Source organism: Ornithorhynchus anatinus, chromosome X1 (assembly GCF_004115215.2).
Source record: "Ornithorhynchus anatinus isolate Pmale09 chromosome X1, mOrnAna1.pri.v4, whole genome shotgun sequence".
NCBI classification, from domain to species: domain Eukaryota; kingdom Metazoa; phylum Chordata; class Mammalia; order Monotremata; family Ornithorhynchidae; genus Ornithorhynchus; species Ornithorhynchus anatinus.
In genome coordinates this window covers 83,276,962-83,303,277 of record NC_041749.1, presented here as the reverse complement: position 1 = coordinate 83,303,277, position 26,316 = coordinate 83,276,962, and the positions used below count along the sequence as shown (strand labels likewise).

The 26,316-nt window shown below is 56.7% G+C and overlaps 2 protein-coding genes across 4 annotated transcripts; both read right to left on the bottom strand.

The window, feature by feature from the left end:
• Positions 1-118: 118 nt before the first annotated feature.
• HYAL2 (hyaluronidase 2) lies at positions 119-22,226 on the bottom strand. Of its 3 annotated transcripts, none has more exons than XM_029050892.2 (4): positions 22,139-22,226; positions 5,662-6,679; positions 3,009-3,098; positions 119-1,227 (listed from the first exon to the last, which is right to left on the bottom strand). In XM_029050892.2, the coding sequence occupies exons 2-4, from the start codon at positions 6,595-6,597 to the stop codon at positions 817-819; spliced, it is 1,437 nt and encodes a 478-aa protein (XP_028906725.1). In that variant the 5' UTR covers positions 6,598-6,679; positions 22,139-22,226; the 3' UTR covers positions 119-816. The 3 variants fall into 3 exon arrangements, with proteins under 3 accessions (XP_028906725.1, XP_028906727.1, XP_028906728.1); XM_029050894.2 differs by lacking the exon at positions 22,139-22,226 and adding an exon at positions 10,530-10,823; XM_029050895.2 differs by lacking the exon at positions 22,139-22,226 and adding an exon at positions 7,557-7,627.
• TUSC2 (tumor suppressor 2, mitochondrial calcium regulator) lies at positions 20,308-26,316 on the bottom strand. Its single transcript, XM_029050896.2, has 3 exons — positions 26,010-26,316; positions 22,139-22,259; positions 20,308-21,558 (listed from the first exon to the last, which is right to left on the bottom strand). Exons 1-3 carry the CDS (start codon positions 26,165-26,167, stop codon positions 21,493-21,495), a joined length of 345 nt encoding a protein of 114 aa, XP_028906729.1. The 5' UTR covers positions 26,168-26,316; the 3' UTR covers positions 20,308-21,492.

Sequence of the window (26,316 nt, the reverse complement as noted above, 5' to 3'; positions counted from 1 at the left end):
AGATCCGGGGAAAGCACACACACAGGCAGGCATTATCACGGCAGGACTCCCCTCCCAGCCTCTTTTCCCCTGGCCCAGGATTTCCGCCCCCCCCCCCCAATACACACTTCTCAGCCACCCCCACTAACAACCTTTATTCCAAAATAACAGATTTTTGAGTTTTGTTTTTAATTTACAAAAAATAATAAAATAAGGAGGGGGAGAAGAGACCAGGCCACCACCCCCACCCCCTTGCGGCCCTGCCGCACCCAGGCCCCCCGCTGGCCAGCAGAGGGCAGCTCCTCAACCCCCACCCCAAAGACACAGATCCCCACCCTAGGGGCATGAGAGATGACAGGCACAGCAGTCTCAAATGAGAGATGCCCTGGCCCCAGGGCCCTCTGCCTTCCCCCTCCCAGCTGCTTGCGGTTGGTCAGAGCAAGCCACACTGAGGACCTCCACGGCACCCCCTTAGAACAGGGGTAAGAGTAGGCAGCACGGTGGGGACCCTTGCCTAACTTCCCCTACCTCCCCCAAAGCAGGATCCTAGCTCTGGGGCCTACTGCACTGGGAAGCGGGAAAACAGCTCCCTCCCCGCTACAGCCTGGGCAGCAAGACATAGGGACCACCTCACATTCTCTCTGCTTGAGGAACAAATGCCTCCCCATTGGCCCTGACCATAAGGGCCATCTCTAAAACACCACCCCACCCCCAACTACATCTCTGCTACAACACACGCCCTTTCTAGATTCTGCCTCCTCGGACTCATTTGCCCAACTGCACACTCTGCTGTCACACCAGCCCCGGAGGGGGTCAGGGGAAAGGGGGAGTTTGGGTCTACTGTGCCCCAGTAAAGGCAAGGAGGGTCAAAGCGGGCAATGCCAGGAGTCCAGAAGTTTCACCTTGCCCCAGCCCCGCCCCGCCACGAGAACTCTGGTTGTGCTGGCATTTGTCCCCATGCCAGCCCTGGTAGCACTGACAGCGGAAGTGGAGCCGGAGGCCAGCCACGTCACCAGAGGAGAGCTGGCCCTCGAACCACAGCAGGGGCTCCCCAACGTTGGCTCTGTGCCGCAGGCGGAAACTTGCAGGATTAAGGTGCAGGAAGGTGCTGGTGTTGCTATCGCGCCGCTGACAACGCCCATGCCCAAGGCAGAGGTTCAGGCTGCAGTGCTGGGCAGCGGTGGTGACGTTGGCGATGTATGGGGCCAATTTGTGTTCGAGATAGTCCTTGATGCTCTGGCATGATTCCTGGGGCGAGCAGAGGGAGGGCAGAAAGGTAATCAGTCAATCAGTGGTACTGACTGAGCGCTTACTGTGTGCAGAGCACTGTACTGAGCACTTGGGAGAGTACAATACAACAGACACGGTAGACACGTTCTCTGCCCATAGTGAGCTTACAGTCTAGAGTTAATCAGGCAGAGGAGGTAACGCAAGAGCCGGGAAGCAGGCCCTGCCATTCTGGACTTCGGTTCGTTCATCTCTAAAGCGGAGAAACGATTTGGCCCTCCAACCTCAGAATAGGAGAGCTTGTGGCACTCAAATCACGTGTGGAGGGAGGGAGGGAGAGAGAATATGAATCCACAAAAGTTGGCAAGCAGTTCCCACCAGCCAGCTTGCCTGAGAGACAACCACGTCTGGCTGAAGGTTTAATTAAGGGCAGGAAGCAGGGTCCCTCCCGGAGCTGAGGGCAGGGCGGGTGGGTTTAAAGAGTAAAGGAATAAAGCCAGCAATCTCCCAAATACCCCAGCCCCCATCCATAGGTGCCCCCTAGTCAAAGCTGTAGTAAGTGAGGTAAACAACTGCCTCGGGGCACCACAGTCCCTCCCGGAGATGGTAGTGCCGTTGCCCTTCCCAAAGACGGTGGCAAGGGGACAGAAGGGATCTCTCAGCAGGTAGAAAGCCCGGGGTCTTGAAACAGAGAGGGGGCTGTGGGGACTGTATGGCGACAGGGAAACACGAAAGTTGTACATGATGTCATTATATTATGTTGGGCGCATGCATGATACACATTCCATCACATACGGAAAAGGGGGAGGGGTAGCGCAAATGTCTAAAGCCAGCCCTGGCTGTTTTGATGCCACCCATCTTCTTCCTATATAGGTGGCACCCAGGACAAAATCCCTACCCCCATTTCCAAATTAAAACCTGGGGGGTGGGGGAAGAATGACAGAAAGAGAAAGAGAAAGAAAAAAATGACGAAAAAGAAACGGAAAGACACAGAGACAGACAGACAGACAGGGAGACTGCCCCACGCCAGAACCAGTCAGCCGCTTTTTCAGGTTCAAAAGCTCCCACACCCCGGATACGCCAAGCCAAGCGTCTGGTTGGCTTTCCTCCCGGCGCAGGAAGGGAGAAGAAATGGAGGTGGGAGGGGCACCCAGGACTAGAGCAAAGCACCCAGACTAGGCCGGAAGAGGCTGCCAGTTGCCCTGGGGAAGGCAGAGCAGAGGAGCAGCTGCTACAGCACTTCCCCTTCCTCTCTGCGGATGGGCAGGCTCCAGCCCCTCCCTGAGTCAGCACCTGGACGGGATTCAAACAGCAGGGAGAAGTGGATGGATCCCCTAGGGCCAGGGATGTGAAACCCATATGGCTCAGCAGGGGGAGGGGGCAATAGACAACAGCTGCAATTCATCCAGTCATGGAGGGCAAGGAGCAGACTTGCCCTGCCCAGGGTGAAATTCTGGGGCTTGGCCCAAACCGAACCCCGGGGAGGGTCAGCCCCTACCTGACCTGAAGCCCTGCCTCGCTTCTGGGCAGGGACAGGAGCGAGGCCGGAAGTGGGTCCATTTGAACTGCTGCCTCCTAGCCAAGCTGGAGGAGGCCCAAGATACGGGTGGAGAGGCTGCCCACGTCTGGCCTAGCCTAGCCTAGCCCGGGCTCTCTCGGCTCAGCACTCGAGGAGCCTGGTCGGCACTGAAGAGGGAACCAGCCCACCCCTCGGCAGAAAGGTTTCTCCCTCTACCTCACTGCTCCAGCCCCAGGCTGCTCCCTACGGCAGGCGGGGGAAGCAGTCCCCGGTTCTCACGTACCCGGCTCTTGGTGTAGTCTGTGTCTCCCCAGAAGATGATGCCGGCCGCCCCCAGGGCTGCGCTCTCCCCGATGGTGGAGATGAGATCCATCTGGGAGGAGAGAGAGGAAGAATGGAGGACAAGAAAGGAGGGAAGGGGAAAAGAGGTCAGACTGGAGAGGAGCCCCTGCCCATCACGTAAGGTCCAAATGAAAGGGTGCCCGGCCTAGCCCCCCAGCCCTCGCCGGGCCCTCCTCCATTCCAGAGGAATAGGGAAGATAGGGATGGACAGGGAAAAGGAGAGGCCCGCCAGCCTAGCACCAGTGATCAAAGGAGATTAGTGCAATGTGGGGAGCAATAGTCCTCATTCCCAACTCGGCTGTCAATCCTCCTCTCAAGTTGTGATGCCTGCGAGCCAGGCAGCCCGCACGGCCCTCTTACCACCTCCTTCCCTTATGTTTAGGCAGCTATGTCCCGCGGGCCCCGGGAGGTGGGGAAGCACCATTTAGAGTCCCTACGAATCGGAAATGACTCGACGGCACTTGATAATAAGCTCTGGCCGAGCTCCAGGGGCTCCGATGGCCGAACCCCACGGCGCCTACCTCTTCCCTTCCGTTAGCTCCTTTCTTCTTCATCCCTGCGTGCCCCGCTGGCCCACATGAGCTGAGCTCGGCAGAGGAATGGGTAGCTGGGTTTCTTTCCCAAATACCTGGCACTTTCATTCCCCCGATTAGACTGTAAGCCCGTCAAACGGCAGGGACTGTCTCTATCTGTTGCCGACTTGTTCATCCCAAGCGCTTAGTACAGTGCTCTGCACATAGTAAGCGCTCAATAAATACTATTGAATGAAATACCCTTGACGCTTCCTTCCCTCAGCTAGTCACCGGGGCCCGAGGCTGTCCCGTAGGGAAGGACCCTCATCTTCCTGACCAATGGGGGCGTGGTATTAGGAAGAGTGTGTGTAGAAAGCCGCCTCCCACCTCCATACTACCTACACACACACACACACACAACCCTCAAAAAACTGGGACTGTGATCCCAACTAATCACGCATGGGACAGCCCTGGAGCCCACCTCCCAACCCTCACCTCCCAGGCCCAGGCCCAAGGCTGCCAAAGAGCAAAGGCTGGAGCCGGAATCGGGAGCCGGCCCAGACGCTTGGCAGGTCAGGGCACGAACCGGGCCTGGGAGCCTGGGCTGGGGGGAGAGGAGGAGTGGCAGAAGGGGGGAGAGTTAATGAGGCTGACCCGTAAAACTGGTGTGGCAGACACCGAGGACTAAGCCAGCCGGGCCAGCTCCAAGAATCTGCCCATTTAGATATGCTGCCAACAGAGCTCTGGGGAACTGGGCCGGGCTGAGAAGGGGAAGACACCCAGGAAGTAGACTGCTAGGGTTCCAGCCCTTTCACAGGCACCCTCGCCCCAGAGATGGGCCCTAAATTGCACGGTTGGGATAGGAAGTGGTGAGACCACAGGGAAGGCACCAGAGAGGGAGCAAACTCAAGCCGGATATGTCAACAGCCTATTTTCCCTGGGCCCCAAACCTCACTGAGCCAGAGATGGGGCAGCAAGTAGACACCTCGCTCCTCAGAGCGAGAAACTGTGTCCCTCCAGAAGAACCGCTGGGGCCCCCAGAGAACCAGCGTAGTCTAGTGAAAAAAGAGCCCGGGCCTGAGAGTCAGGGGACCTGGATTCTAATCCCGGCTCCACCGCTTGCCTCCTGTGTGACCGTTAGCATGTCACTTAACTTCTGTGTGCCTCAGTTACCTCATCTGTAAAATGGGAATTTAGACTGTGAGTCCCATGTGGGACAGGGACTGTGTCCAACCTGATTAGCTTGCATCTACCCCGGCACTTAGTACAGTGCCTGGCACATAGAAGCGCTAAACAAATACCATTTAAAAAAACAAAACAAAGCCAAAACCCCCCCACCCTACAGCTCTTTACCATGTACCAGCCTGGGAGCCAAGTGGGAGAGTGGGTCCGACCTCACGTCTCCTTGGGTCCTCACTGGTACCCAAGAGCAAGCAGCATGGCCTGGCGGAAAGAGCACAAGCCAGGGAGTCGGAGGTTGTGGGTTCCACTGCTGGCTCTGCCACATGTCTGCTGAGTGACCTTGGGCAAGTCACTCAACTTCTCCGTGCCTCAGTTACCTGACCTGTACAGAGGGGATCAAGACTGTGAACCCCATGACGGACAAGGACCGTGTCCAACCTGATCACCTCGTATCTACCCCAGCACTTAGAACTGTGCTTGGCATATAGTAAGCGCTTAACGAATACCACAGATACTGTTATTATCCAAAGAGGGGGTGGTTTCCAACAAGAAAACCCCACTGTGGGAATCTCCCTCAGGGTCTTTGCCAGCGCAGGGCCCAGGAGGACCACAAGAGACGGTGGCCGGCCAACCGAGGCTGGCACCGACAGGACATTAGCAGCCCCCTCCTTCCCGGGGAAATGGAAAGGCCACATCAAACACGGTCCGGGGGGCGGGTGGGGGGCCCACATACTGCAGAAAGACCTCCCCGCCCAGTCGGAAGGGCACTCGCTTCCCAGCCCCGTGTGCTAGTCGGACCCCGGGCAGAGCGGGGAGCAGGGGAGCGTGCAAGCACACGCACGCGAGGCCGGGGAACGTGGTGCCCTCGGTCCGCCGAACGCCGCCCTCCCCCAGCTTTACCTCGCTGAGCCCAGTGAGCTTGCGGGTATAGGTGGGCCGGGTGTAGACGAAGACAGGCAGGGAGTAGACAGGGTGGTGCTCCCGGGCCACCCGCAGCGCCTCCAGCACTCGTGAGCGCACAAATTTGCAGACGTTGGTGGATGAGGAGGCCAGTGCCTCCTCCAGGTAGACCGAGGGGTAGATGGCCGTGCTCTCCGCCCACAGCCAGGCCAGCTGGTCATTGCGGGTCACCTCCACATCGGGGCAGTGGCCCGTGTAGCTGTCCCGGTTCTGCACATAGTCATGGTTGTAGCAGTCGGGGAAGAGGTAGAAGCCCCAGAGCTGGCGGGGCCGGATGTCCTTGGCCAGGCGCAGGGTCTGCAGCATGAACTGGCGGGCGGCAAACTCAAATTCGTACTGGGCCTGCTTGCCCACTTGATCGGCTGGCCAGCCCGGGTGCATGGACGCCACCAGCTGGCGTGAGGCTTGGCGGTACACGTCCTTGCTCTGCCAATTGCGGATCCACACGGGCCGCCAATCCTCCCAGTCGATGACGGCCAGGCCCTCCCGCTCCGAGGAACGGATGTAGCGCTTCACCCCGTCGGGCAGCCGGTCCAGGTGCTTCTCGATGCTGCTGTTCTGGGGGACGCCCCCGTGCACCGCTACGGACCCCGTGTCGTAGAAAGGGTAGAGGCCCAGCCGTTCCCTGTAGAAGATGGTCAGGTTCTGGTCCACGAAGCCTTCGTTCGGGGACGCTTGGACGTCGAAGACGCTGAAGTCCAACTGCACCTTAAAGCGGGGCTGGCAGTCCTGGGTGGGAGCGTTCCAGGCCACCTGAAAGGGCCGCCGGGTGAAGATGGGGTTGGCCGTGGGCTTGCCCTCTTCACTCCGGGGACCGGCCAGCGCCACGGCCAGGAGCCAGGGCACCGCCAGCACCGGCCCGCCGCTTGTCCACATCCTGATCGCCGGCTGGCCAGTCGGCTGGCAGCTAGAGGGAGGGTCACGGGGTGGCCCAAGGGGTTGGGAGCCAGATCAGGACCTGCGGGGAGAGAGGCCGGAGTTAGCGGACCCGACCCGGACGGGTCTCTGGTCCACGTTCCCTCTTTCCAACGCGGCTACCGCCGCCCCCGCCGCCTCTTCTTCCTCCTCCTCCTCCTCCCACCCCCCCACCGATCAGGCTTCCCCCCCCCTCCCCGGGCCCCTCACAGCCCCTCCCTCCAGTGGGGGGAGGGGGGAAGAAGACTACCGGAGCACAAAGTTCCAGGAATCAGGGTGGGAGGTATCGCTCAGCTCCGAGGGGCGCGGGAATCCCCTGGGAACGGAGGGGAGCGGGTGCGGGAATAGACCTCCCACGGAGGGAGCGCTCCGAGTCGGGCCGGGGCAGCGCTGCGCTCCCAGCAAACATGCCCGGAATGCCGCCGCCGCCTCCTAAATTCGCCCCGGCCCCCTCGCCTCCTCCCCTCCCTCCTCCGCCCCCCCAGCTCCAGCCCTCCGATCCCCCCCGGCTCCCCTGGACCCCCCAGCCCCGATCTCCCTCTCCGGGCCCCTCGGCCGAACAAGCCCCCTTTGTTGGCGGCTACGTTCCCCCCGCCCCCTACTGCACGTGGGTCCCGAGCCGCCGGAGCAAACTTGGGAGCCGGGCCGGGGGAGGGGGGCTGGGGAGCTCCCCCGCACCCTCCGCCACCGGCTCCCGGACTTGCGCGGTTGTGGGGGGAGACAGGGCAGAGGAGGAGGAGAGGGCGAGGAGCCGGCCAGGGCTCGTCGGGAGCCCAGGAGAGCCAGATCGAGCCCCCGAGGCGGGCGGGGGCGGGGGGGGGGGGCAGTGCCGACTTTGGGGCCCCGGTCCCAGCTGGGAAGGGGACGGGGGTACGTCGACTACCCCCTTAGCGGGGCTGCCCTCCCGCTCCTAAACTCACCTAGCGCCGAACGCGGGGGGCCAGCTCCATACCCGCCCCCCTCCCTCTACCCGCTCCGCCAGCCGAGCGCAGCCCCAACCTGTCCCCCTTCGCCTCTTAAAGGGACCCCCACGCCCCACGCCGCTTCACCCGCCCACTCGTCGGGCCGCGACGCTGCCCCTTTAAAAATCAGAGAGGGGGCGGGTTCAAGGAAGGCAGTCGGTTCGCGGGAAAGGGCGGCGGGGGGTGGGGGGGAGGAAGATCTCCCCGGTCTAGGGAAGCCGCGGGCCCGAAGGGATTTCCCCGTGAGGAAACCTTACGACTTCTAACGCCCCGGCCTTCGACCAAGAGTTGCGGCAACCTCGAAGGGCCGGAATATCAGCCGGGAGGCGCGACCGTGTGACTGCATTTCCCCCTCCTCCCGCCAGCTGGACGCCGATGGTACGGTCCACCTTGTAGCGAGACTCTAGTCATTTAAAGAAAGAAACCGGGCATCTGGGGGATGGGGGAGGTGTTCGAATGCGACGGGATCGATGGAGTCCCCGGATCAGGGGGATAACCAGCTGCCTCAGCTTCTGCGCTCCGAGGTTGGGCCTCGGACAAAGGGCAGTGGGCTGGGCCTGAGAAGGGTCTCTGAGGCAGCGGTGGAGCGTGGCTCAGTGGCAAGACCCCGGGCTTGGGAGTCGGAGGTCATGGGTTCGAATCCCGGCTCCGCCGCTTGGCAGCTGTGTGACTTCGGGCCAGTCCCTTCACTGGGCCTCAGTTACACCTGGAAAATGGGGCTTAAACTGTGAGCCCCACGTGGGGCAGTCTGATCACCTTGTCTTCCCCCAGCGCTTAGAACAGTGCTTTGCACATAGCAAGTGCTTAACAAATACCACCATTATTATTATTATTAGGGTGCTAGCCCCCTCCTCTCCCGGGAAGAGCCGATGCTTTGGGTCATCTCCCATGCGTACCCCATCTCTGGAGCTCTCAGCCCCAGGCTTGGTTGCTGAGCCTGGGATCCCACTGAGGAGATCGAATGGGCATCACCAGGCCGCCTGGGGGGCATTGGAATGAGGAGGAGACCGGCCTCAGCAAGACAGAGGGGGTGGCCTGAAAATGACAGGAGCCTGACCCCAAGGAATGGGGCAGAGGGACCAACCCCTGCCCATTTCAAGAACTTGCCAGCGTGTCCTTTCCCAGCCTCCTCCCCTTGCCCCCACCCGCCCTATCACTTCCAGCCCTGCAGGCTCTGGTGATCTTATTTTCACTTTAACGGCATAGACAAACAGGCCTTTCTAAGAATGAAAAGTTTAAACAAGTCGAAGAAATAGAATGTTTAGCATTGAGCTAGAGTTTAGAGTTAGGTTGCCCCTAGAGTATGGGGCTGAGTGGGTGTTGGTATTTGTTAGGCGCTTACTATGTGCAGAGCACTGTTCTAAGCCCTGGGGTAGATACAGGATAATCAGGTTGTCCCACGAGAGGCTCACAGTTAATCCCCATTTTACAGACGAGGTAACTGAGGCACAGAGAAGTTAAGTGACTTGACCACAGTCACACAGCTGACAAGTGGCAGAGCTGGGAGTCGAACCCATGACCTCTGACCCCGAAGCCCAGGTTCTTTCCACTGAGCACCCTGCTTCCTGTGGTAACCACTCAAACTTGGGTGGTTACCCAAGTTTGAATTCACCCCCTCCGTGGCTATTTATTGCTGCAAGGACCCCTTCGGAAGGAAAATCAGAGGGCCCCAGGGCAGTTGCTGTCTCCTTGCTTAAGGGAGAAACTTGAGGCCCATTCCCCTCCATCTCCCCGACTTCCCTTCATGCCCAGCACAGCCTGATTCTTTTGGGTTCCCACCTGCCCAACCCATCCAAGTCTTTCCCTGTGGAATGTCCCAGCCCTCAGCTCCAAACCAAAGTATCCCTACACTGAGCATGGATCCATCTTTCTTCTTTTCCTCCTCACTTCCAGCTCACCTCCAGAACTGCCTTTAATGGGCCCCTTCCTCCTCATATCCCCGCTGGAAGGGTGGGAGGCACGAGGAGTGGTGAGGGGGAGGGGGACCATTGACAGCCTAGGGCCTCAGCCAGAACAATGGGGAAGGGAAGAGTGGCTTCCTGTGCAGAGGCGCTGGTAGGGGGGCAGGAAATGGGCAAGAACTCCCACTCAGGACCTGAGGGTTGCACTCTCCCTTGCTTTGCTTTCCCCACCCGAGCCCTTCCCTAAGCAGGGATTTTGAGCCTCCAGAATGATGACTTCAACCTAGGCCCCAGGGACTGTAAGTTTCCATCCAGAATTAAGGGGCTGAAGTACTCGATTACCTTGCCCCCTGTTAGCTCACCTCGCTACTCTCCTACTAGAGCCCAGCCCACTTCGCTGTAATGCTAACCTTCTCACGGTACCTCAGTCTCGTCTATCTCACCGCCGACCTCTCGCCCACGTCCTGCTTCTGGCCTGGAACATCCCCCCTCCTCATATCCGACAGACAATTACTCTCCCCTCTTCAAATCCTTATTGAAGGTACATCTCCTCCAAGAGGCCTTTCCCGACTAAGCCCGCCTTTCCTCTTCTCCCACTCCCTTCTGCGTCGTCGCTGACTTGCTCCTTTTATTCATCCCCCGTCCCAGCCCCACAGCACCTATGTACATACCTGTAATTTATTTATATTAATGTCTGTCTCCCCCTCTAGACTGTAAGCTCGTTGTGGATGGGGAATATGTCTATTCTTGCATTGTACTCTCCCAAACAGTTCAGTGCTCTGCACACAGCAAGCACTCAATAAATACGATTGACTGACCGTCTAAAGCAGGGAGGCCCCCTCCGTCCTGTTTCCCCTCACCCATCCTGGGGGGTGGGGGGAAACCACAACTACTCGATTGATGAGAAGCTGGGCACGCTTGGAACCATCACCCACCTTGTCCCTCGGGCAATGCCCATTTGCCAGGCTTCCTGGTGCAAAGTAGTTGGTGTCCTCATCCCTCCCCCCAAGGCAAGTCAGGGACTCCTCACCTGAGTCAGCAGAGACCTGTGTTCTCTGTAGGAGGGAGGAGCTGATGTCCTGGACACCAGCTGGATTGAAGAGCCTCTCTGCTGAGAGCCAAGTGGACCCAGGACTGGGGTGAGGCAGGAGTGTCTTGCAATCTGACCTAGATTCCCTAGTCCAGGTCCGATTTTCCTGCTACTCCTTCTGCCTCCACTTGGTTCTTCTGTTATTCAGATCAATTCCTTTGTTCCTGCTCTCTTCCCCGCTCTATCCACTCCCCTGGTCCCTAGAGTGCACCCTGCTGCCTCCTGCCTTCTGTATGGGCTGTTCCCCTCTGCTGAGGGTTCTGGTTTATTCCCCTCCTCTTTCCTCCCCTCCCCATCCCCTGGAAATCCTTTCTCCCAGAACCAAGCCTCATTTCCTGCTGGCTGTCCAGGAGGATGCGATCCAGTGACTATGAGAATCCAGGATTAGGAGGGGACCCTAGTGACCTCCTCCCCTAGACACATGGACAGTACTTCCCTCCGGCATCCCCTCTAGCATCCTCACCAGCAGGTCCTTTCCAAGCTCCAGTCCTCTGCCCTCAAGCCACTCCCTTTGCTGAGATGGGCTCCCTAGATCCTCCCTTGCCAGAAGAGGAGGAGGTGTGCCCCAAACCTAGTGATAGCTCTTAGGCCCCGGGGCAGTCTTGAGTGGTGGGGCTGGGGGTGGGGGGAGGGTGGGAAGGGCACAAACTATCTAGCTGCATCTGTATCCTGTCATCAGACGCAAGTAGAAATGGAGGAAGCAGGCAGAGTCCAGGATCAGACTGGAGGTTCACTCGGCGAGAATGAGGGTCTACAGTAGCATCTTCAATACCCTGGCCCCATCGATTCCCCAGACTCGCCCTCCCCATCCAAAGGGCCTCTGGTTTCTGGGATCCAGAGCGGAATACTCCCACACACTGGGGGCTGTAGAGGGAAGCTAAGAGGACAGGACCAGAGAGGGACCCGTGGTGAACTGTCTCAGGTAGGGATGGAGCAGCCCCTGGTTCACTGACGAGCAGTGCCGAGCCACTGGGCACAGAAGACTCAATTACCAAAGGGGGGCCAGGCTCCCTAAGATCCCGAGGCTCCAGGGCACTGCTTAGGTGGCACCAGCTCTGTGGGACAAGGAACAGCAGGCAGACAGACCCTCGCTGGGCAGTGCTGGCAAGTCAGGAGCTACTGGCAGGGAGCAGAATTGGCAGCAGCTCACTAAGAAAGAAAGCTGCGTCTGTCTGTGGTGGGGGTGGCTGGAGCTTCCAGAAGCTGACTCAGTTTTTTTCCACTGAGATGGGAAGGGAAATTCCATCCTGAGTGTCGTGTGTGTGTGTGTGCAAGCCAGTGTGTGTCTACATGTGTGTGTATCTCAAGTGTGTATATTTGGGGGTGTAAAGAGCATTAATGAGAAAACATGACGATAAGGCTGAAGAGTATGTTACTTTGAGTGGGTGTATCATTGGGTCTGTGAGTGCATGTGACTATGAGGTTGTGAGTGCTTGAGGGTGGGAATTCATCTCCTTCCCTCTGGGTGTGATGGACCCCTGACTCTGCCCAACCAGCCAGCCAGGGTCTCGCCCCACATCTAAGACCAGGTGAACTTCATTTTCTTCAGTAGGCAAAAAGGGAGAGGTGGCAAACTCAGATCCAGCTAGCCCTAGGGGGAGATGTCCCAAGTCTTGAGGTGGAAGGGGTTTCCTCAAGAAGATGTTGGTTCTGTCTGACCCTTGGAGCCCCGTCTAATCCACCGGAGTCTCCTCTCTAAGCAGCATGGCCGTACCCCGCCTGGACTCTTTTCCTGACTCTGGCTAGCAGCAGTGGACCCCTTTTCCCCTTGCGGTGCCTTAGCTTCCCCTGCTGTGAAATGGGAACAATTGACCCTGCTTCCCAAGGGAGTGGTGGGGAAGGGCTGTGAGGGGAAAGGAGGTGTAGGAAAAAGACTGAGATTGGGGGAATTAGTGAATGAGGTTGGAGCCTAGGGAAGGGGGGCACCCAATGCACAAGACCCCTAGGCCGAGTGGCTGGGAGGGGATCTGGGGATCTTAGCTGGTGGAAGGGACCCACACAAAGGCCCAGGACCCAGACTGTGGAAAAAAAGCAACGAGGGGAGTAAGGTTTAGGCTGGGGAAGGGGCTAGGCAGGCAGGGAGGCTCCCTAGGAGCAGGAAGGAAATGAGCTCAGACCGGCAGGGGTAGGGAGGGAAGCACAACTTTGACCCCCATTGTTTGCAGCTCCAAGGGTCAGATGCAGCAATCCCTCCCTTGGGAGTGTCCTCCATCCGCTGTTGGTGGGGAGACACTTGGGTCAGGGGAGCCCCAAGCTCCCGTTCTGTGATACTTAGAATTAAAGGTGGGGGACAGGACTGGCAACCTCTCAGCCTGTGGGATAGAGACAGCAATGGGTGGAAGGTGCCAGTATCTGGGTGGGGGTGTGCACTTCTGTGCCACCTAAGCATTTAAGTACTCACCAACCCATAGCACTTAAATTCCTACCTTTATTTGCTATCGCTTCCTTTATCTCTAATTTATTTTAACATCTGTCTTCCCCACTAGACCGAAGGCTCTTGGAGGGCAGGGATCCTCTCTACTACCTCTATTGTGCTCAATTAAATAGTACTGATGGATTGTTACCCCCCACTCTCCAGGAAGTTCTAGGCTATTTGGCCCCTTTCAGGCAGAAACTCCAAGCTCCCTCAGCTGCTGTGACCCCCTACCTAACCATTCTTTTGGGGCCCTGGGGACGGGTCCCTACATTCCTATGTGTCAGCCCCATCAGCAACTCCCTACCCCAGCAGGCGCTTCATCCTCTTCCCTTTCCATCTCCATCCTTGGGTGGAGCCCCCACAGGGTAGAGAGAGTCTACGGCTAGAGCATTTGGGTCAAGATGCCTCACTGAAAGATCCTGGATATGATCCTGGTCCCTTCCCATCCCACCTGACTTCCCCCTCCTTGCCACAGCCTCCCTATCCAGTCTTCAATCAATCAATCAATCAATCAATCAATCAATCAATCAATCAATCGTATTTATTGAGCACTTACTCTGTGCAGAGCACTGTACTAAGCACTTTGGAGAATGCAATAAAATAGAGTTGGTAGTCAAGTTCCATGCCCACAACAAGCCTAGTCTGGGGGTCGGGGGGCAGACATTAATATAAATAAGTAAATTACAGATATGTACATAAGCGCTGTGGGCTGAGGGAGGGGTGAATAAAGGGTGCAAATCGAAGTGCAAGGGCGAGGCAGAAGGGAGAGGGATAAGAGGAAATGAGGGCTTAGTGGGCAAAGACCTCTTGGAGGAGATGTGTTTTTAATAAGGCTTTTAAGGTAGGGAGAGTCTTTTGGATGTGCAAGAGCACAGGCTTGGGAGTCAGAGGACGTGGGTTCTAATTCTGGCTCCGCCACGTGTCAGCTCTGTGACTTTGGGCAAGTCACTTAACTTCTCTGGGCCTCAGTTACCTCATCTGTAAAATGGGGATTTTAAGACTGTGAGCCCCACATGGGACAACCTGATGAGCATGTATCTCCCCCAGCACTTAGAATAGTGCTTGGCACATAGTAAGCGCTTAACAGATACTATTATTATTATTATTATTATTATTGTTGTTATTCTCTGGGCCTCGGTTACCTCATCTGTAAAATGGAGATTAAGATCGTGAGCCCCATGCGCGACAGGGACTGTGTCTGACCTGATGACCTTGTATCTGCCCCAGTGCTTAGAACAGTGTTGGCATGTAGTAAGTGCTTAACAAATACCATTATTATTATTATTATATGAAGAGGGAGGGCGTTCCAAGCCAGAGGCAGGACATAGACGAGAGGTCTGCAGCAAGATAGAGGAGATTGAGGTACAGTTTAAGTACGTTGGTTTTAGACGAGTGAAGTGTGCAGGCTGTGGCATAGCAGGAGATGAGGGAGATAAGGTAGGAAGAGGCAAGGTGATCGAGTGCTTTAAAGCCAATGGTGCTTTAAAGCCAATGGTAAGGACTTTCTGTTTGATGCAGAGGTGGATAGGCAACCACTGGAGGTTCTTGAGGAAACTTTTTATTTTCTTTTCATTCTTACCGCAGATGCACACACGCTCACACTGACTACAAAGACCTAGAGGCGGATAGCACCCCTTCGCTAACAAACAGACCCAGACGTCCAAAGGCTGCAACTGTAACTGAGAGAGGAAAGAGGAGGGAAGTGCTTGTGGATTCCTTATTTTAACAAGGGAGTGGGGAAGGGGTTTCAGATAGGCTCCCCCAGCTCCCCAGAAGCTGGGAGTGCTAAGAGGGGTCAGCTCCAATAGTCCAGCAAGATGACCAAGATCTGGACTCGAAAGGGTGCTACAGACAGATGTTGATGTTCTAATGGCAGAATTTAGCAAAGCAGCGTGGCCCTAGTGGAAAGAGCACAGGCCTGGGAGTCAGATGACCTGGGTTTTAATCCCAGATCCAACACTTGTCTGCCATGTAACCTCGAGCAAGTCACTTAACTTTTCTGTGTCATCTGAAAAATGGGGATTCAATACATGGTCTCCCTCCTACTTACAATGTGAACCCCGTGTGGGACTTAATTATCTTGTATCTACTCCAATGCTTAATACGGTGGTCGGCACACGGTAAGCGCCTAACAAATACTGCAATGACTGTTGATGGGGACGAGTCAAACATGACTGAGGATTAATTGCTTGGGAGGTCAGTGATATCGTCCACAGTAATAAGGTTGCTGTGGGCGGGGAATGGGCCTACCAGAGCACGGGCTTGGGAGTCGGAGGTCATGGGTTCTAATCCCAGCTCCACCACTTGTCAGCTGTGTGACTTTGGGCACGTCACAACTTCTCTGTGCCTGTTACCTCATCTGTAAAATGGGGATTAAGACTGTGAGCCCCAAGTGGGACAACCTTGATTACCTTGTATCTATCCCAGCGCTTAGAACAGTGCTTGGCACATAGTAAGCGCTTAACAAATACCATCATTATGATGATGATTATTATATTTCTATATTGTACTCTCTCAAGCGCTCTGTACGATGCTGTGCACACAGTAAGCGCTCAATAAATACAATTGATTGATTGACACTGGGTGGGTCATGAAGAGTAAATCCGAGTGTCTGTGTTGTGTTTAGGTGAAGTTAGTATATGCCACTGACTTAGGCCAAAGTAGAGACATCGGGGTTGTGAGTTGAATCTGTGGAAAAGGATGATGTGATTGAAGGTCTGGGCAAATGGGAAGAACAGATGTCTCAGTACTGAAACTGGGGGCTCCTAGCTCCTTTCAGGAGGGGTTGGTGAGTAGCCTTCTAGGAGACACTCTAGGAGCAGCTGGAAAATCAAAGCAGGTGAGGCAGGGACGGGACACTGAAGTCCAAAAGGGTCCTGAGGAGTGTACTAAGACCCACAATACGGAAGTAGAGGAGGATCAGGCAGGAACGAGGTTCTCTAATTGGGCCATGAGGAAGCTACCTGTGATCTTGACAAGAGCAGTTTCTTTGGAGCCGACAGAGTAGGAGCTGGAGAGGAGCGAGTTCTCAGAAGAGCCAGGTGAGAGGGGGTGCGCGCAGGGGATGTGTGGAGGGGAAAAGGAAGGAGGTTGGGCAGGAGCTGGAGGGGAAGCAGAAGAGGGAGGATATGGATGGATCCAGAAGTGCTGTTCTGATGACCGGTGCAACCTGGGCAGGGGCACACGTGGAAGGGAGGCCACCAAGGAGCAGCTGCAGCCGAAGAGGAGAGTGGGGTGTTGGTTAGGTGGACTTTGCTCTGAGGGAACAGAACTTTCTTGTCGAGGCTCCTTCTTGCCCCCTCTAGACTGTCAGCTCCTGGTGGGCAGGGACCGTGCCTACCAACTCTGTTGTATCGAACTCTCCCAAGCACTTAGTCAGGGCTCTGCACACTGTATGTGCTCAATAAATACCACTGATTGACCGATTGATTGAAGGTGCCTGGGCACTTGGCAGAAAATCAGTCACACTACCCAACCAGGCCTAAAGTGGGACCCAATGAGAGACAGAAACTGGGACGGCAGCAGCTGTTGTCACCTCCGAAGAGTCCTTGTCATTTTCAAAGGCAGCAATGGGGGCCGGCACAGGCTGTGTTGCCACTGCCATTATTTCTGAGGCTGACTGGTCTCCGCTCTCAGCCCCAATCTAGTGTTGGACCACTACGGCTGCCTTCCACCTCCACCTGCCGATGCCCACAGAGTGGCAGTGGACGTGAGTCTCCCCACCCTGTCCCAGCCCCTCCCCTCCGCCCCCCTCCCTCCCCATCCCTGCTATCCCTTTCCATCCCTCCTGCTAGGCAGTTGCCAAGCATGTTCTTTCTCTCCCCAGCTCTGCCATGCTGCCCGGGCTGCTTCCCTAGCCAGAGTATTGCCCCTGCTGGCCTTCACTGTGGACTCTGGAGGCTGAAACTCTTCTCCTCTAACTCCAGCTCCCTTCTGACTTTTGTTTACACTTTGTGGATTGTGTGTTTGTCTCCACCTCTTATGCTGTTTTAAGGGTTTATTGTTTCATTGTTCCCACTGTGCCTGTCTCCAGTCCTCTCCCCCACCAACATTCATAGACTGGGAATCCCTCAAGGGACAGGGTCCCAGTCTAATTCCTACCTGTGTACTCTTTCCCAGCGCTCAGTACAGAGTTCTGCACAGAGTAAGTGTTTAATAAATACCATGACTTCTTCTATTCATCTGGAAAAGGACTCTGAGGGGCCGTAGCCAAGAGCAGAGGTAATTGGAGGAGGAAGGGGTGACAATGTCCACTATTAGCAGAATGGGTGGAGAGGCCAGAAAAGAGGACAGGAAAGAGCCAGCTGGGAGGGTGTGCACATGGTAGATACAAGAACTGGAAGGGGAAGGGGAAGGGGAGGAAGGGCGCTGGATCTCGGAGGAAACAAACTCCTCGCCCTCCTTCAACCTCCTGCTCTCCAGACTTGAGCTCTGGGCCCTCCCCTCTGCCCTCCACCCAGTTGGCCTGGCAGTGGTGTGTTTGCTAGGCCTCTGATCTCATTCCAGGGCACTGCCCTTAGCACTGAGTTGGACAGCCTGCTAATTGGGTGAGCAGGCTGGCACAGTCACTCTCAAAAGGCAGGGGGAGGGGAGGGCCGGGGCAGAGGAGATTTGGAAGCAGGCAGTCAGGGAGCTCCAAGGCCTGATTATTATTATTCATTCCCTTGGGGCACCCAGATTCCTCAGCCAGGGGCCGACTGGCAGCATTTAGTTCTCGTGATTCAAAAGCCGAGTGCTGGACATCCGGGGGGGGTGGGGGCGAGGGCGATGGCAGCCTGCATGTCCCAGCCTCCCCACACCCAAAGCCAGGCGATCCCCAGTTCTGAGCCCTCTAGTTCCCGCCTGGATAAGCGCTGTGACTTCACGTTGCCCTGTCCTGCCAGGATTGGGGTTAGCAGCCCCACCCAGCTCAAGGGGGCAGAGTGGGGAACGGGGGTGTTTTGCAGGAAACACCTCCCTCCCCTCAGCTGGAGTGTATCAGCACCGTATCATCCCATTCTTCCGTACACATCCTTATCCTCTGTTGCTTCCCCTATCTAAATTTATTTCCTTGTCCATCTCCCCCACTAGATGGGAAACGTCTTGCGTGGCAGCAGCGATTGTGTCCACCAACCATCGCTATTGTTCTCACCCAAGCGCTTAGTACAGTGAGCACTCAATAAACGCCACTGATGGATTTTTTTGGACCCATCGCCATGGACGGGGACTGGGGCCAAGGATAATAGCCCCTACGTGGTAGAGACTTCCCCTTCTGCCAAGGCACAGTGAGGGGGCTGAAATCACCCGGGAGGTCCCCTGGGGCACCCAGATTCCTCAGGCGGCGGCCGAGTGGTTGTTCCTGTTGGTGCCATGTAACTCCAGCCAGTTGCCGCCGCATTGTGGGCAGGGAGGTGCCAGGCCTTCCCCCTCCCCAAGCACTGAGGCAAAAGGTGAGAGGACAAGGCTGGCAGGAGTGAGACTCTTAAAATGCGATGACGAGGGTGCAGGAACTGCCGTTGCTCAAGTGACTTGGGGGGGAGGTGGGGCGCGATTCCACCATTCCACCCCTTGAAACCGGTATTTCGCTTTGGGCATAAAGAGCCTAGGCCAGGCTTTCTCCCAGACTTCTCAGGCAAATGCCTCTTCCTGCCTCGATATCCCCCTTCTAAGCCGTAGGGAGGAGTGCCCCAGCAAGCACCGCTCCGGTTGACCCAAGGTGGGTTGGGCCAGCAGGGGGTCAAAGGCCAGGAGAGCGGGGGCTGGAACGAAGAAGCCCCGAGGGCAGACACATCCCCCCGATTTTCGCCTCCACTATTTCTTCCTAGCGCCCGGGACGATGTCACAAGTAAGAAGCGCTCAACAGACGGCCGAGTTAGAGCCAGAGGGAGGTGCGGCAAAATCCTCATGAAATGAGGTCTCTTGGCTAGTTAGGCTCTACAAATAATTTTATTGAAATAGAACAAAATGAAACCCCGACCCCACTGGGCTGGTGGGGGAAGGAGCAGGACCATCACATCTTAGCCCCTCCTTCAGGGTCTAGGGGTGCTGTGGATAAGGAGCCCGCCTCGGGCTGCGCTCCGACTCCTTGCCTCGTCCACTTGCTAAAGCACACATTTTGCACAGAGAGATTTAAAAGAAAAAAAATTAAACCTCAGAGGAAACGGACTGTTTTCTGCTCCGACATTCTAATGAACATAGATACTATTTACAAACCTTCACATTGTAAATCTCTGCGGTCCCTCGGGGCCCCTACCTCAAGAGCAGTGGGGACGGGGGCCAGGGAACAGCGGAGAATGGGGGTCCCCCCTATACTCCTACAGTGTGAGCATCCTAAGGAGAGAGAAGGGGGCGGAGGGGGAGCACGGGGGGGCGGGGGGGGGGGGACGGGACTAGAGGCTAGACCAATGTCAGGACTGTAAGCAACTGGAGTCCAGGGATTGGGTCTACCGACTCTGCTCGTGCTCCACCCTCCCAAGCGCTTAGTACAGTGCTGTGCCCCGGGTGTCAGCACTCAGATGCCACTGACAGATGGTTGGGTGGGAAGATGGCATGGGGACCTCCACTTGTCCAGGGCCCAGTGGCCTTTTTGGAGTTTGGTGGAGGGTGCTCTTTCAGGCCCACTTGCCAGAGACTTCCTCGGGGTTTGGCCAGGGTGGTGGGGAGAGGCAGAGCACAGGCTAGGAGGGGCCACACATCTCTCTCGTCCTCTATTAAACATTTAGTACAGTGCTCTGAACCTGGTAAGTGCTCAATAAATACCACCGATCGGTCGGTCGGCTGATGAAATGTAGTGCTTAAAACCTGCCCCCGAATACCTGGGGAAGCTTCTGGGAAGGAGGAAGCGAACCATTCTGAAGGCAAGCATTTCTCAAGCTGAGTGCCCCTGGAAGCCAAAAAGACAGGAGGAGGCCACCCCCTTTCCCCTGCCTCTCCCCTACCCTAATGCCACCTGGGTCCGGTCAGGGCATCGGGCCCTCCCGGACGCCGAGCCTCTCTCCTAAGCCTCCTTCCCATTTGACCCTCTACCTTCCTTTCCGGGGACACCAAGAACCCTTCCCCCTCCTATCCGGGCAAACCCAGTGCCTCCACGGATCTTCTCGTCCTCTGACTACACTTGAGGGAGTGCCAACTTTCTTTTCCTCCTCCGGGCATGGGCGGAAGGATCGGCTCTGCACCGTGCAGCCGTGATGGTCGCAGGGTAGCTGAGCCCTGCTGTGAGGAAGCGGGAAAGAAAAATGGGAGCAGAGCTAATAGTCAGGAAGGTGGGATTCGGTGTGACCAGCCGGTGCAGTCCCCAGCCTCCCCCAGCACCCACCCCCCACCCCCCACCCTGGCCGTGAAAGGAATAGAGGTAGCAAACGGCTGCTGAAATGCTCAAAGAGGACTTCTGGGGGCGGGGAGGGGGTGCGTGGGTGGGGGGGGGGGAGCCCCAGGGGTCTATCCCACTTGTGCATAGCAAAGCTCCCCAGAGCTCCGCTCTCCTGGTAGACACTCAGGGAGGGGAAGTAGAGGAGAAGCTGGGCGGAGGCCAGACTAGGGGAGGGCATGTCTCCCCCTCCCACCCCCACCATCATCCCTTGTAAAGTGCACTGTGTCCCCTTGACTCCCTAAGAGTGACAAAACAGGCCCTGAGACCACATGCCTGCCCCCAGGCTTCCCCTTCGGGACGAGGGTTCACCCCTATGGCTGCAAGCGCTGCCTTGCTCTGTCCCACCCAGGGAAGACAGAAAATTTCAACCCGGCTGTAGGAGGGAGGGAGGGGGAGGGGGCGAAGGAGGGCAGATGTGTGGGAGCGGGGAAGCGGCAGTAGGAGGCAGAGACACAAACAAGCTACAGACTAAGAGAATTAAAACTGAACCCTGAAATTGACGACCCCCCACCCCACCCCACAACCACACTCCCTAAGGGCAGGGAATAAGAACTTTGGAAGATGGGGCAACCGAGCCCTTGCCCCCTTTCTACCCCGAGGCCTGGACAGTAACCCTCCTTCCTAGATCATCGCACCCCCCAATTCCCCCCTAACCCTGGAAGAGCCCACAAGTGAATCAAGGGGCCTTGAGCCCCCGCCTGCCTGCCACCCCCAGCTCGCTCACCCCCATGTCCACCTGAAGGTCCTGGCCCCGCATTTTTTCTAGACTCACTGGTGGGGGCCGGGGAGGGGGAGAAGACAAGGCGGACGGCCTGGGGCTAACTGGGACCCTGAGCAGCGGGGAGGTCATTGTGGAGGCCCAGACCTACGCTGGGCTCCAAGTGAGGAGTCCCTAGTTCCCTCAACTGGGCCCGGCTGGGCCACACCCTAATCCCGCGGGCCGGGGACACAGACCAATGGAGCAGCAGAGGCCCCGGCCCACCGAGTCCAAGTCGGGGAGGGCGAGGGAGCCCCCCTCTAGCCAACGCCACTCCCTCTGCCCATTGGCCACTGGCTCCCTCTCGCCCATGCGTCTGTGTTCCCCACGTGCTGCTCTCTGGGGGTGGGAGAGGCAGGGAGCCGGAGGGGGGTGCTGAGGCTTACACCTCACAGATGATGACCGGAAAGTCCACATGGATGCGGGGGTGGTCCAGCTGCACGATGCCCTGTGATAGGAGAAAGGCCAGTGAGGCAAAGGGGCCGGTGGGTGCCCAGTGCCTTGCAATAAAGAGAGCTGGGATTCAGGGGGGATCCTGAAGGAGCTCTGGAGCAGCAGCCACCCTTGACTAGCCTCGTGGCAGTCCTGGGGCAGGAGGGAGCGGGGAGAGTTGGGATAGTCTAATCCTCTCCCATCTCTCACCAACACACTCCCTCCCCCGCCAGCCTACCCTCCCGCCCTTTCCACCGTGTGGAAATCTGGAGTGCAGGAGGCACAGTAGTCTCACTCTAGCCGAAGCAAGCACGGGGTGGGGAGGGAGAGGGGCTCCGCGTGGGCAAATTTAGGGGAGGAACCGAGGCCCGGATCTCGAAGAGCTGCTTTGGAAAGCGGCCGCCGGCCGGGGAAAGCCAAAAGTCTGACCTTCTCTCGCGGCACGGCTGGAAATGGCCGGCTCACCGACTCCGTCTCCCAGACCCTCGAGGCCTCGGTTATCCCCAGCTCCCTCCAGCTCGCCTCCCTCTGGAGAGGGGGGAACAGGGGGGAGCTTTTAAATTGTCCAGGCCTGGCAAGGGTCGTGGGCTGCTTACCTGAGGAACCAGGTTCTTATGGATTCTCTTCAGCTTGGCGCGCTTCCGTCCATTCTTGGTGACGATCGTCTCCTCGTAGAACTCGTGTGCAAGGTCGCCATCTTCATCAAAGTACATGGAACTGCAGGGGGGGAAGCAGTACAGTGAGCGCCAGAGACAGCGGTTTTTTTTACTAGGGCAAGCCAGATCCCAGGGCCAGCCGGGCGGGGAAATTCAAAGCCGCGTCCCTGTCGCCACCAAGATCACTTCTTCAGCACACCACCGCCACCCACTACTCCCATTACTATAACAGCGGGCCGGTGTCTGTACTAAGCGGTAGGGGAAACACAACGGAAGATAGCAGACGCTTTTGGGCCCCTGAGGACCTCTAGAACGTAAGCTGGCTGGCAGCAGGGGCCGTACCTGTTATTCTCATCCTGTACTCTCCCAAGCGCTGAGTACAGTGTTCATTCGTTCATTCGATCCTATTTATTGAGCGCTTACTGGGTGCAGAGCACCAAACTAAACGCCGAGTACAGTGTTCTGCACACGGTAAGCGCTCAAGAAATACGGCTGATTGACTGATTGAGCTCACAGTCTAAAATGGCAGGCGAGACGCACGCTCAAAAAATAATCCAACTCACAAAAACTACTAATAGCGTTCACCACACAAAACAACAACAGACACAAGAAAATCAGAAACAGTTCAGTTCAAAAAATCCACAGTCCTTCCAGAACCCACTGTGGTATTTGTCAAGCGCTTCCTAGGAGCCAAGCACAATTCTAAGCGCTGGGGTACATACAAGGTAATTGGGTTGGACACAGGCCCTGTCCTACATGGGGCTCACGCTCTTAATCCCCATTTTACAGATGAGGTAAAACTGAGGCCCAGAGATGTGAAATGACTTGCCCAAGGTCACACAGCAGATATGCGGCGGAGGCTGGATTTACAACGCACATCCTTCTGACTCTCAGGCCCCTGCTCTATCCATTAAGCCATGCTGCTTGTGCAGCTAACCGCCCAGGGCCTCAGGAGTTCAACATTTTCACAACACTCTGCTAGGTTCTCATCACTTTGCTGAGGCTGCAGGGTTTGGGGGGGAGGGAAAGAGCGAGACAGAGTGTATGTGTGAGTGTGTGTCCTCCTCTCCCAGGTGATGCTGGGAAGGTGGACCAGGCCTCAGTCCCCATGGCTTAGGGGCAGTGAGGCCAGCTGGATATCTCTCAGACCAGGTAGCAGCTCCTAATCAACCGTTAAGATAAGACCTGGGACTGGGGTGACTCAGCTCATCAGGCCTGTGTGATGTCCTGAAAGCTGCTGGATGAGGTTCCAGAGAAACAAGGGCATAGGTCATCCATCTTCCCACTGCGATGTTCAAACTCTGTTACATTTCTCAGCCAGTAGACTGAGGATGGCAGACATCTTAGAGATTAAACTCTCTTGGAACTGGTCTCCAGGGGTGGGGTGGGGGTCAGCATCTCAAGGGGCAACCTGCTGCTTGTTCCTGGTAGTGTAGAGTTGGCCCTGGTTTCTTCCCCATTGAAAGACAACACCAGGCCAAATCACCTGCAGGTGAGTTCGGCCTTCAGGGACAGGGAAAATTTGGACTGGGGAGTAGAAATGCTATTGGTGACCCAGGATTCTTAGGTTTTCTTCAAGAAATATCCAGAGAAGTCCACAAAGAGCATGGCCAGTTCAAACCCCTGGTAGTAATAAATTAAATTATGGTACTTGTTAAGCATTTACTATGTACCAAGGCACTGGGGTAGATACAAATTAATCAGGTTGGACAGAGTTCCTGTCCCACATGAGGCTCACAGTCTTAATCCCCATTTAACACACCAGATAACCGAGGTACAGAGAAGTTAAGTGACTTGCACCAAGGTCACACAGAAGCCACGTGGCAGAACCGGGATGAGAACCCAGGTCCTTCTGACTCCCACGTCCCTGCTCGATCCACTAAGCCACGCTGCTTCTCCAGGTCCTCATGATGCTGCCTGGCCTTAAAGTCCTTCGATTCAAACTCGAGTCTGAGAACTCTTCCCCAGGCACTACGGCTCACAGTTCAGCCGGATCTCTGGAAAACTTCCTGCTAGAAGCCCAGAGTCCACCTTGAAGGAATCTAATCTCAGAACCCCGATCCCTGTTTTAAATTAATGGGGGGCCTACACCAGCCCCTGCCGACTGACTCTTGACAGAACCTGGGATTAGGTTGAATGGCAAAGAGTATTCGCTCAATGGCAACTTTCCCCCAGGAGCAACCTGGCTGGACAAAGGCCAAATCGGGGATTAAGGCAGGCTGAGCAGCCCCTGGGCTGCAATCTCATCACGGCCTTCACGTCCCTCATTTTCCCCATGCAGGCTGCTGGGAGTCACTGAATCTAAACTCCTGACTACCTCCTATCAAGCAATACCAACTTCAAACCTACCCCCAAACTGAAGGTTTTTCACTTGTCTCCAGCCTAGTGAACTGTGAATCGGAAAGATGCTGACCGGTCTCCCAGGCCGCACTGCCGAACTCACCCTCTTTCTATTTTAGTTCTACTTTAAGGAATCGTCACAGAACCCAACCCGGTTCCTCAAGAAGCTGAATCCTTAACCGGGAACCAAACCAAACCATGGTGCCCCGCCCACCCCTCCCTCACCCCCGGGGCCCGGTGAGGTTAAAATGAAGACCTAGCCATTCGACGCTCCTCCTATGGGGCTGGCAGGACAACGACGAAAACTCAAATTTTGGAGGGTGGGGAGTGCCGCAGGGACTTGGGAGTTCTCTGGTAAAGTCGAGTGACTAAATTGGTCTAGACATCTCCAGGGACGACAACTCAATCGCTTTGGGTAAACTTAAAAGTGACCCCCGTTTTGAGTGATGTCTTGTTTGCCAGAACCATCCCCCACTTCCTACTTGCAGGAGAAACTGGTTGTTCCATTGGGAGAGAGAGAATACTTGGGCAGAAGCGAGGGAGTCGACATTCTTTGTTCTGTACAGTGTATCTTTCAAAATTTAACAGACTCTTCTGAACCCGGTGCCACCAACCGGGAGGCTCGACCCTTCACCCACTGCACGGGGCGTTTCACATCTCTTCTGTTCCTACCTGTCGGAGAATACGAACGCCAAAGCTGGCGACACCTCTAGTGATAAAAGCCACCCTCCAGTCTTGGGTTTCCTTGGAGGTTCTGTTGGTTAACGGTATTTCCACAGACCACGGGTTTCCCGTCCAATCTCACGGACAGGGGCGCTTCTAGGAATGGTCCTGCTGTGTCACCAGGAGAGGGCAACTGAGCCCAAGATTTCCCCCTTCCTTCTCCCCGCTCAAACTACCGGGATTACTCAATTAGATTTGGAAGTCTACTGTGACAGAATTCAGCTGCTTGGAACCGGTCGGGCCCGACGGGCGATGCCATAAATGCCCACATCAGCTCCTCCTTTCAAAGAGAGAGGAAAGGCTCTGGCTTGGATTTGGGGGGTGTGTTGGGGGGAGGAGCTGGGGGGCAACGTTCCCTAAACGGACCGAGGCCCCGACGGCGTAACAGGCGTTTGGGTTTTCCGGGCTCCCTGGGAGAGCACAGAAGCAAAAATAACGGGGTGAAAGCTAGGGAGGGGGAAGGCAGGAGGGGACTGGGTCTAAGGGCCAAAACACCGACTGGGGAGTCACAAGGACTCGGTTTCATCTCTGGCCGCGTGACCTTGAACAGGCACCTGCCCCAGGTCGCGCCTCCCTCTCCCCATCTTTAAGCGGGGCAAAGGGTTCGTGTCTAAAGACGGCGTGGCGAGCCTCCCCGAATGCGGCGCCTTCATCTGGGCACCGGACGGGGGTAGAGGAGGAGAAAAATGGGATGTGCGGTTCCCGGCCGCTTCTGCCCCCCCCCCGCCCTCGCCATCCCTCCTCTTACCCGCGTCGGGTGAACACGAAGGGGGGCGCGCTCCGGCACCCCTGTGCCCGGGTGAGGGCCTGGTCCGTGCCGGCGGCGTTGGGCGCTTCCGAACCGCTGCCCCCCGCGGACGACGCAAAGGGCCAGAGGCCCCGGGACTTGGAGCCGCTAGTGCCCATGACAGGGCCTTCAGGGCATGACGGGGGTCCGCCGCCACTCCGCACGTACCGCTCACGGTACGGCTTAGCCAGGCCCGCTCGCTGGCTCGCCCACTACCGTCTGGCCCCTCGTCCCTGCAGTCTCCCAGGGCACTTCACTTCCGGCTCCA

Coding starts and splice junctions, on each gene's coding strand:
- TUSC2 (XM_029050896.2), bottom strand. CDS start 26,167: ATGGGCACTAGCGGCTCCAAGTCCCGGGGCCTCTGGCCCTTTGCGTCG. Junction 22,260..26,009: donor TTCGTGTTCACCCGACGCGG/GTAAGAGGAGGG, acceptor CCCCCCCTGCAG/TTCCATGTACTTTGATGAAG. Junction 21,559..22,138: donor ATAAGAACCTGGTTCCTCAG/GTAAGCAGCCCA, acceptor CTCCTATCACAG/GGCATCGTGCAGCTGGACCA.
- HYAL2 (XM_029050892.2), bottom strand. CDS start 6,597: ATGTGGACAAGCGGCGGGCCGGTGCTGGCGGTGCCCTGGCTCCTGGCC. Junction 3,099..5,661: donor AGCTCACTGGGCTCAGCGAG/GTAAAGCTGGGG, acceptor CTCTCCTCCCAG/ATGGATCTCATCTCCACCAT. Junction 1,228..3,008: donor CAGACTACACCAAGAGCCGG/GTACGTGAGAAC, acceptor TGCTCGCCCCAG/GAATCATGCCAGAGCATCAA.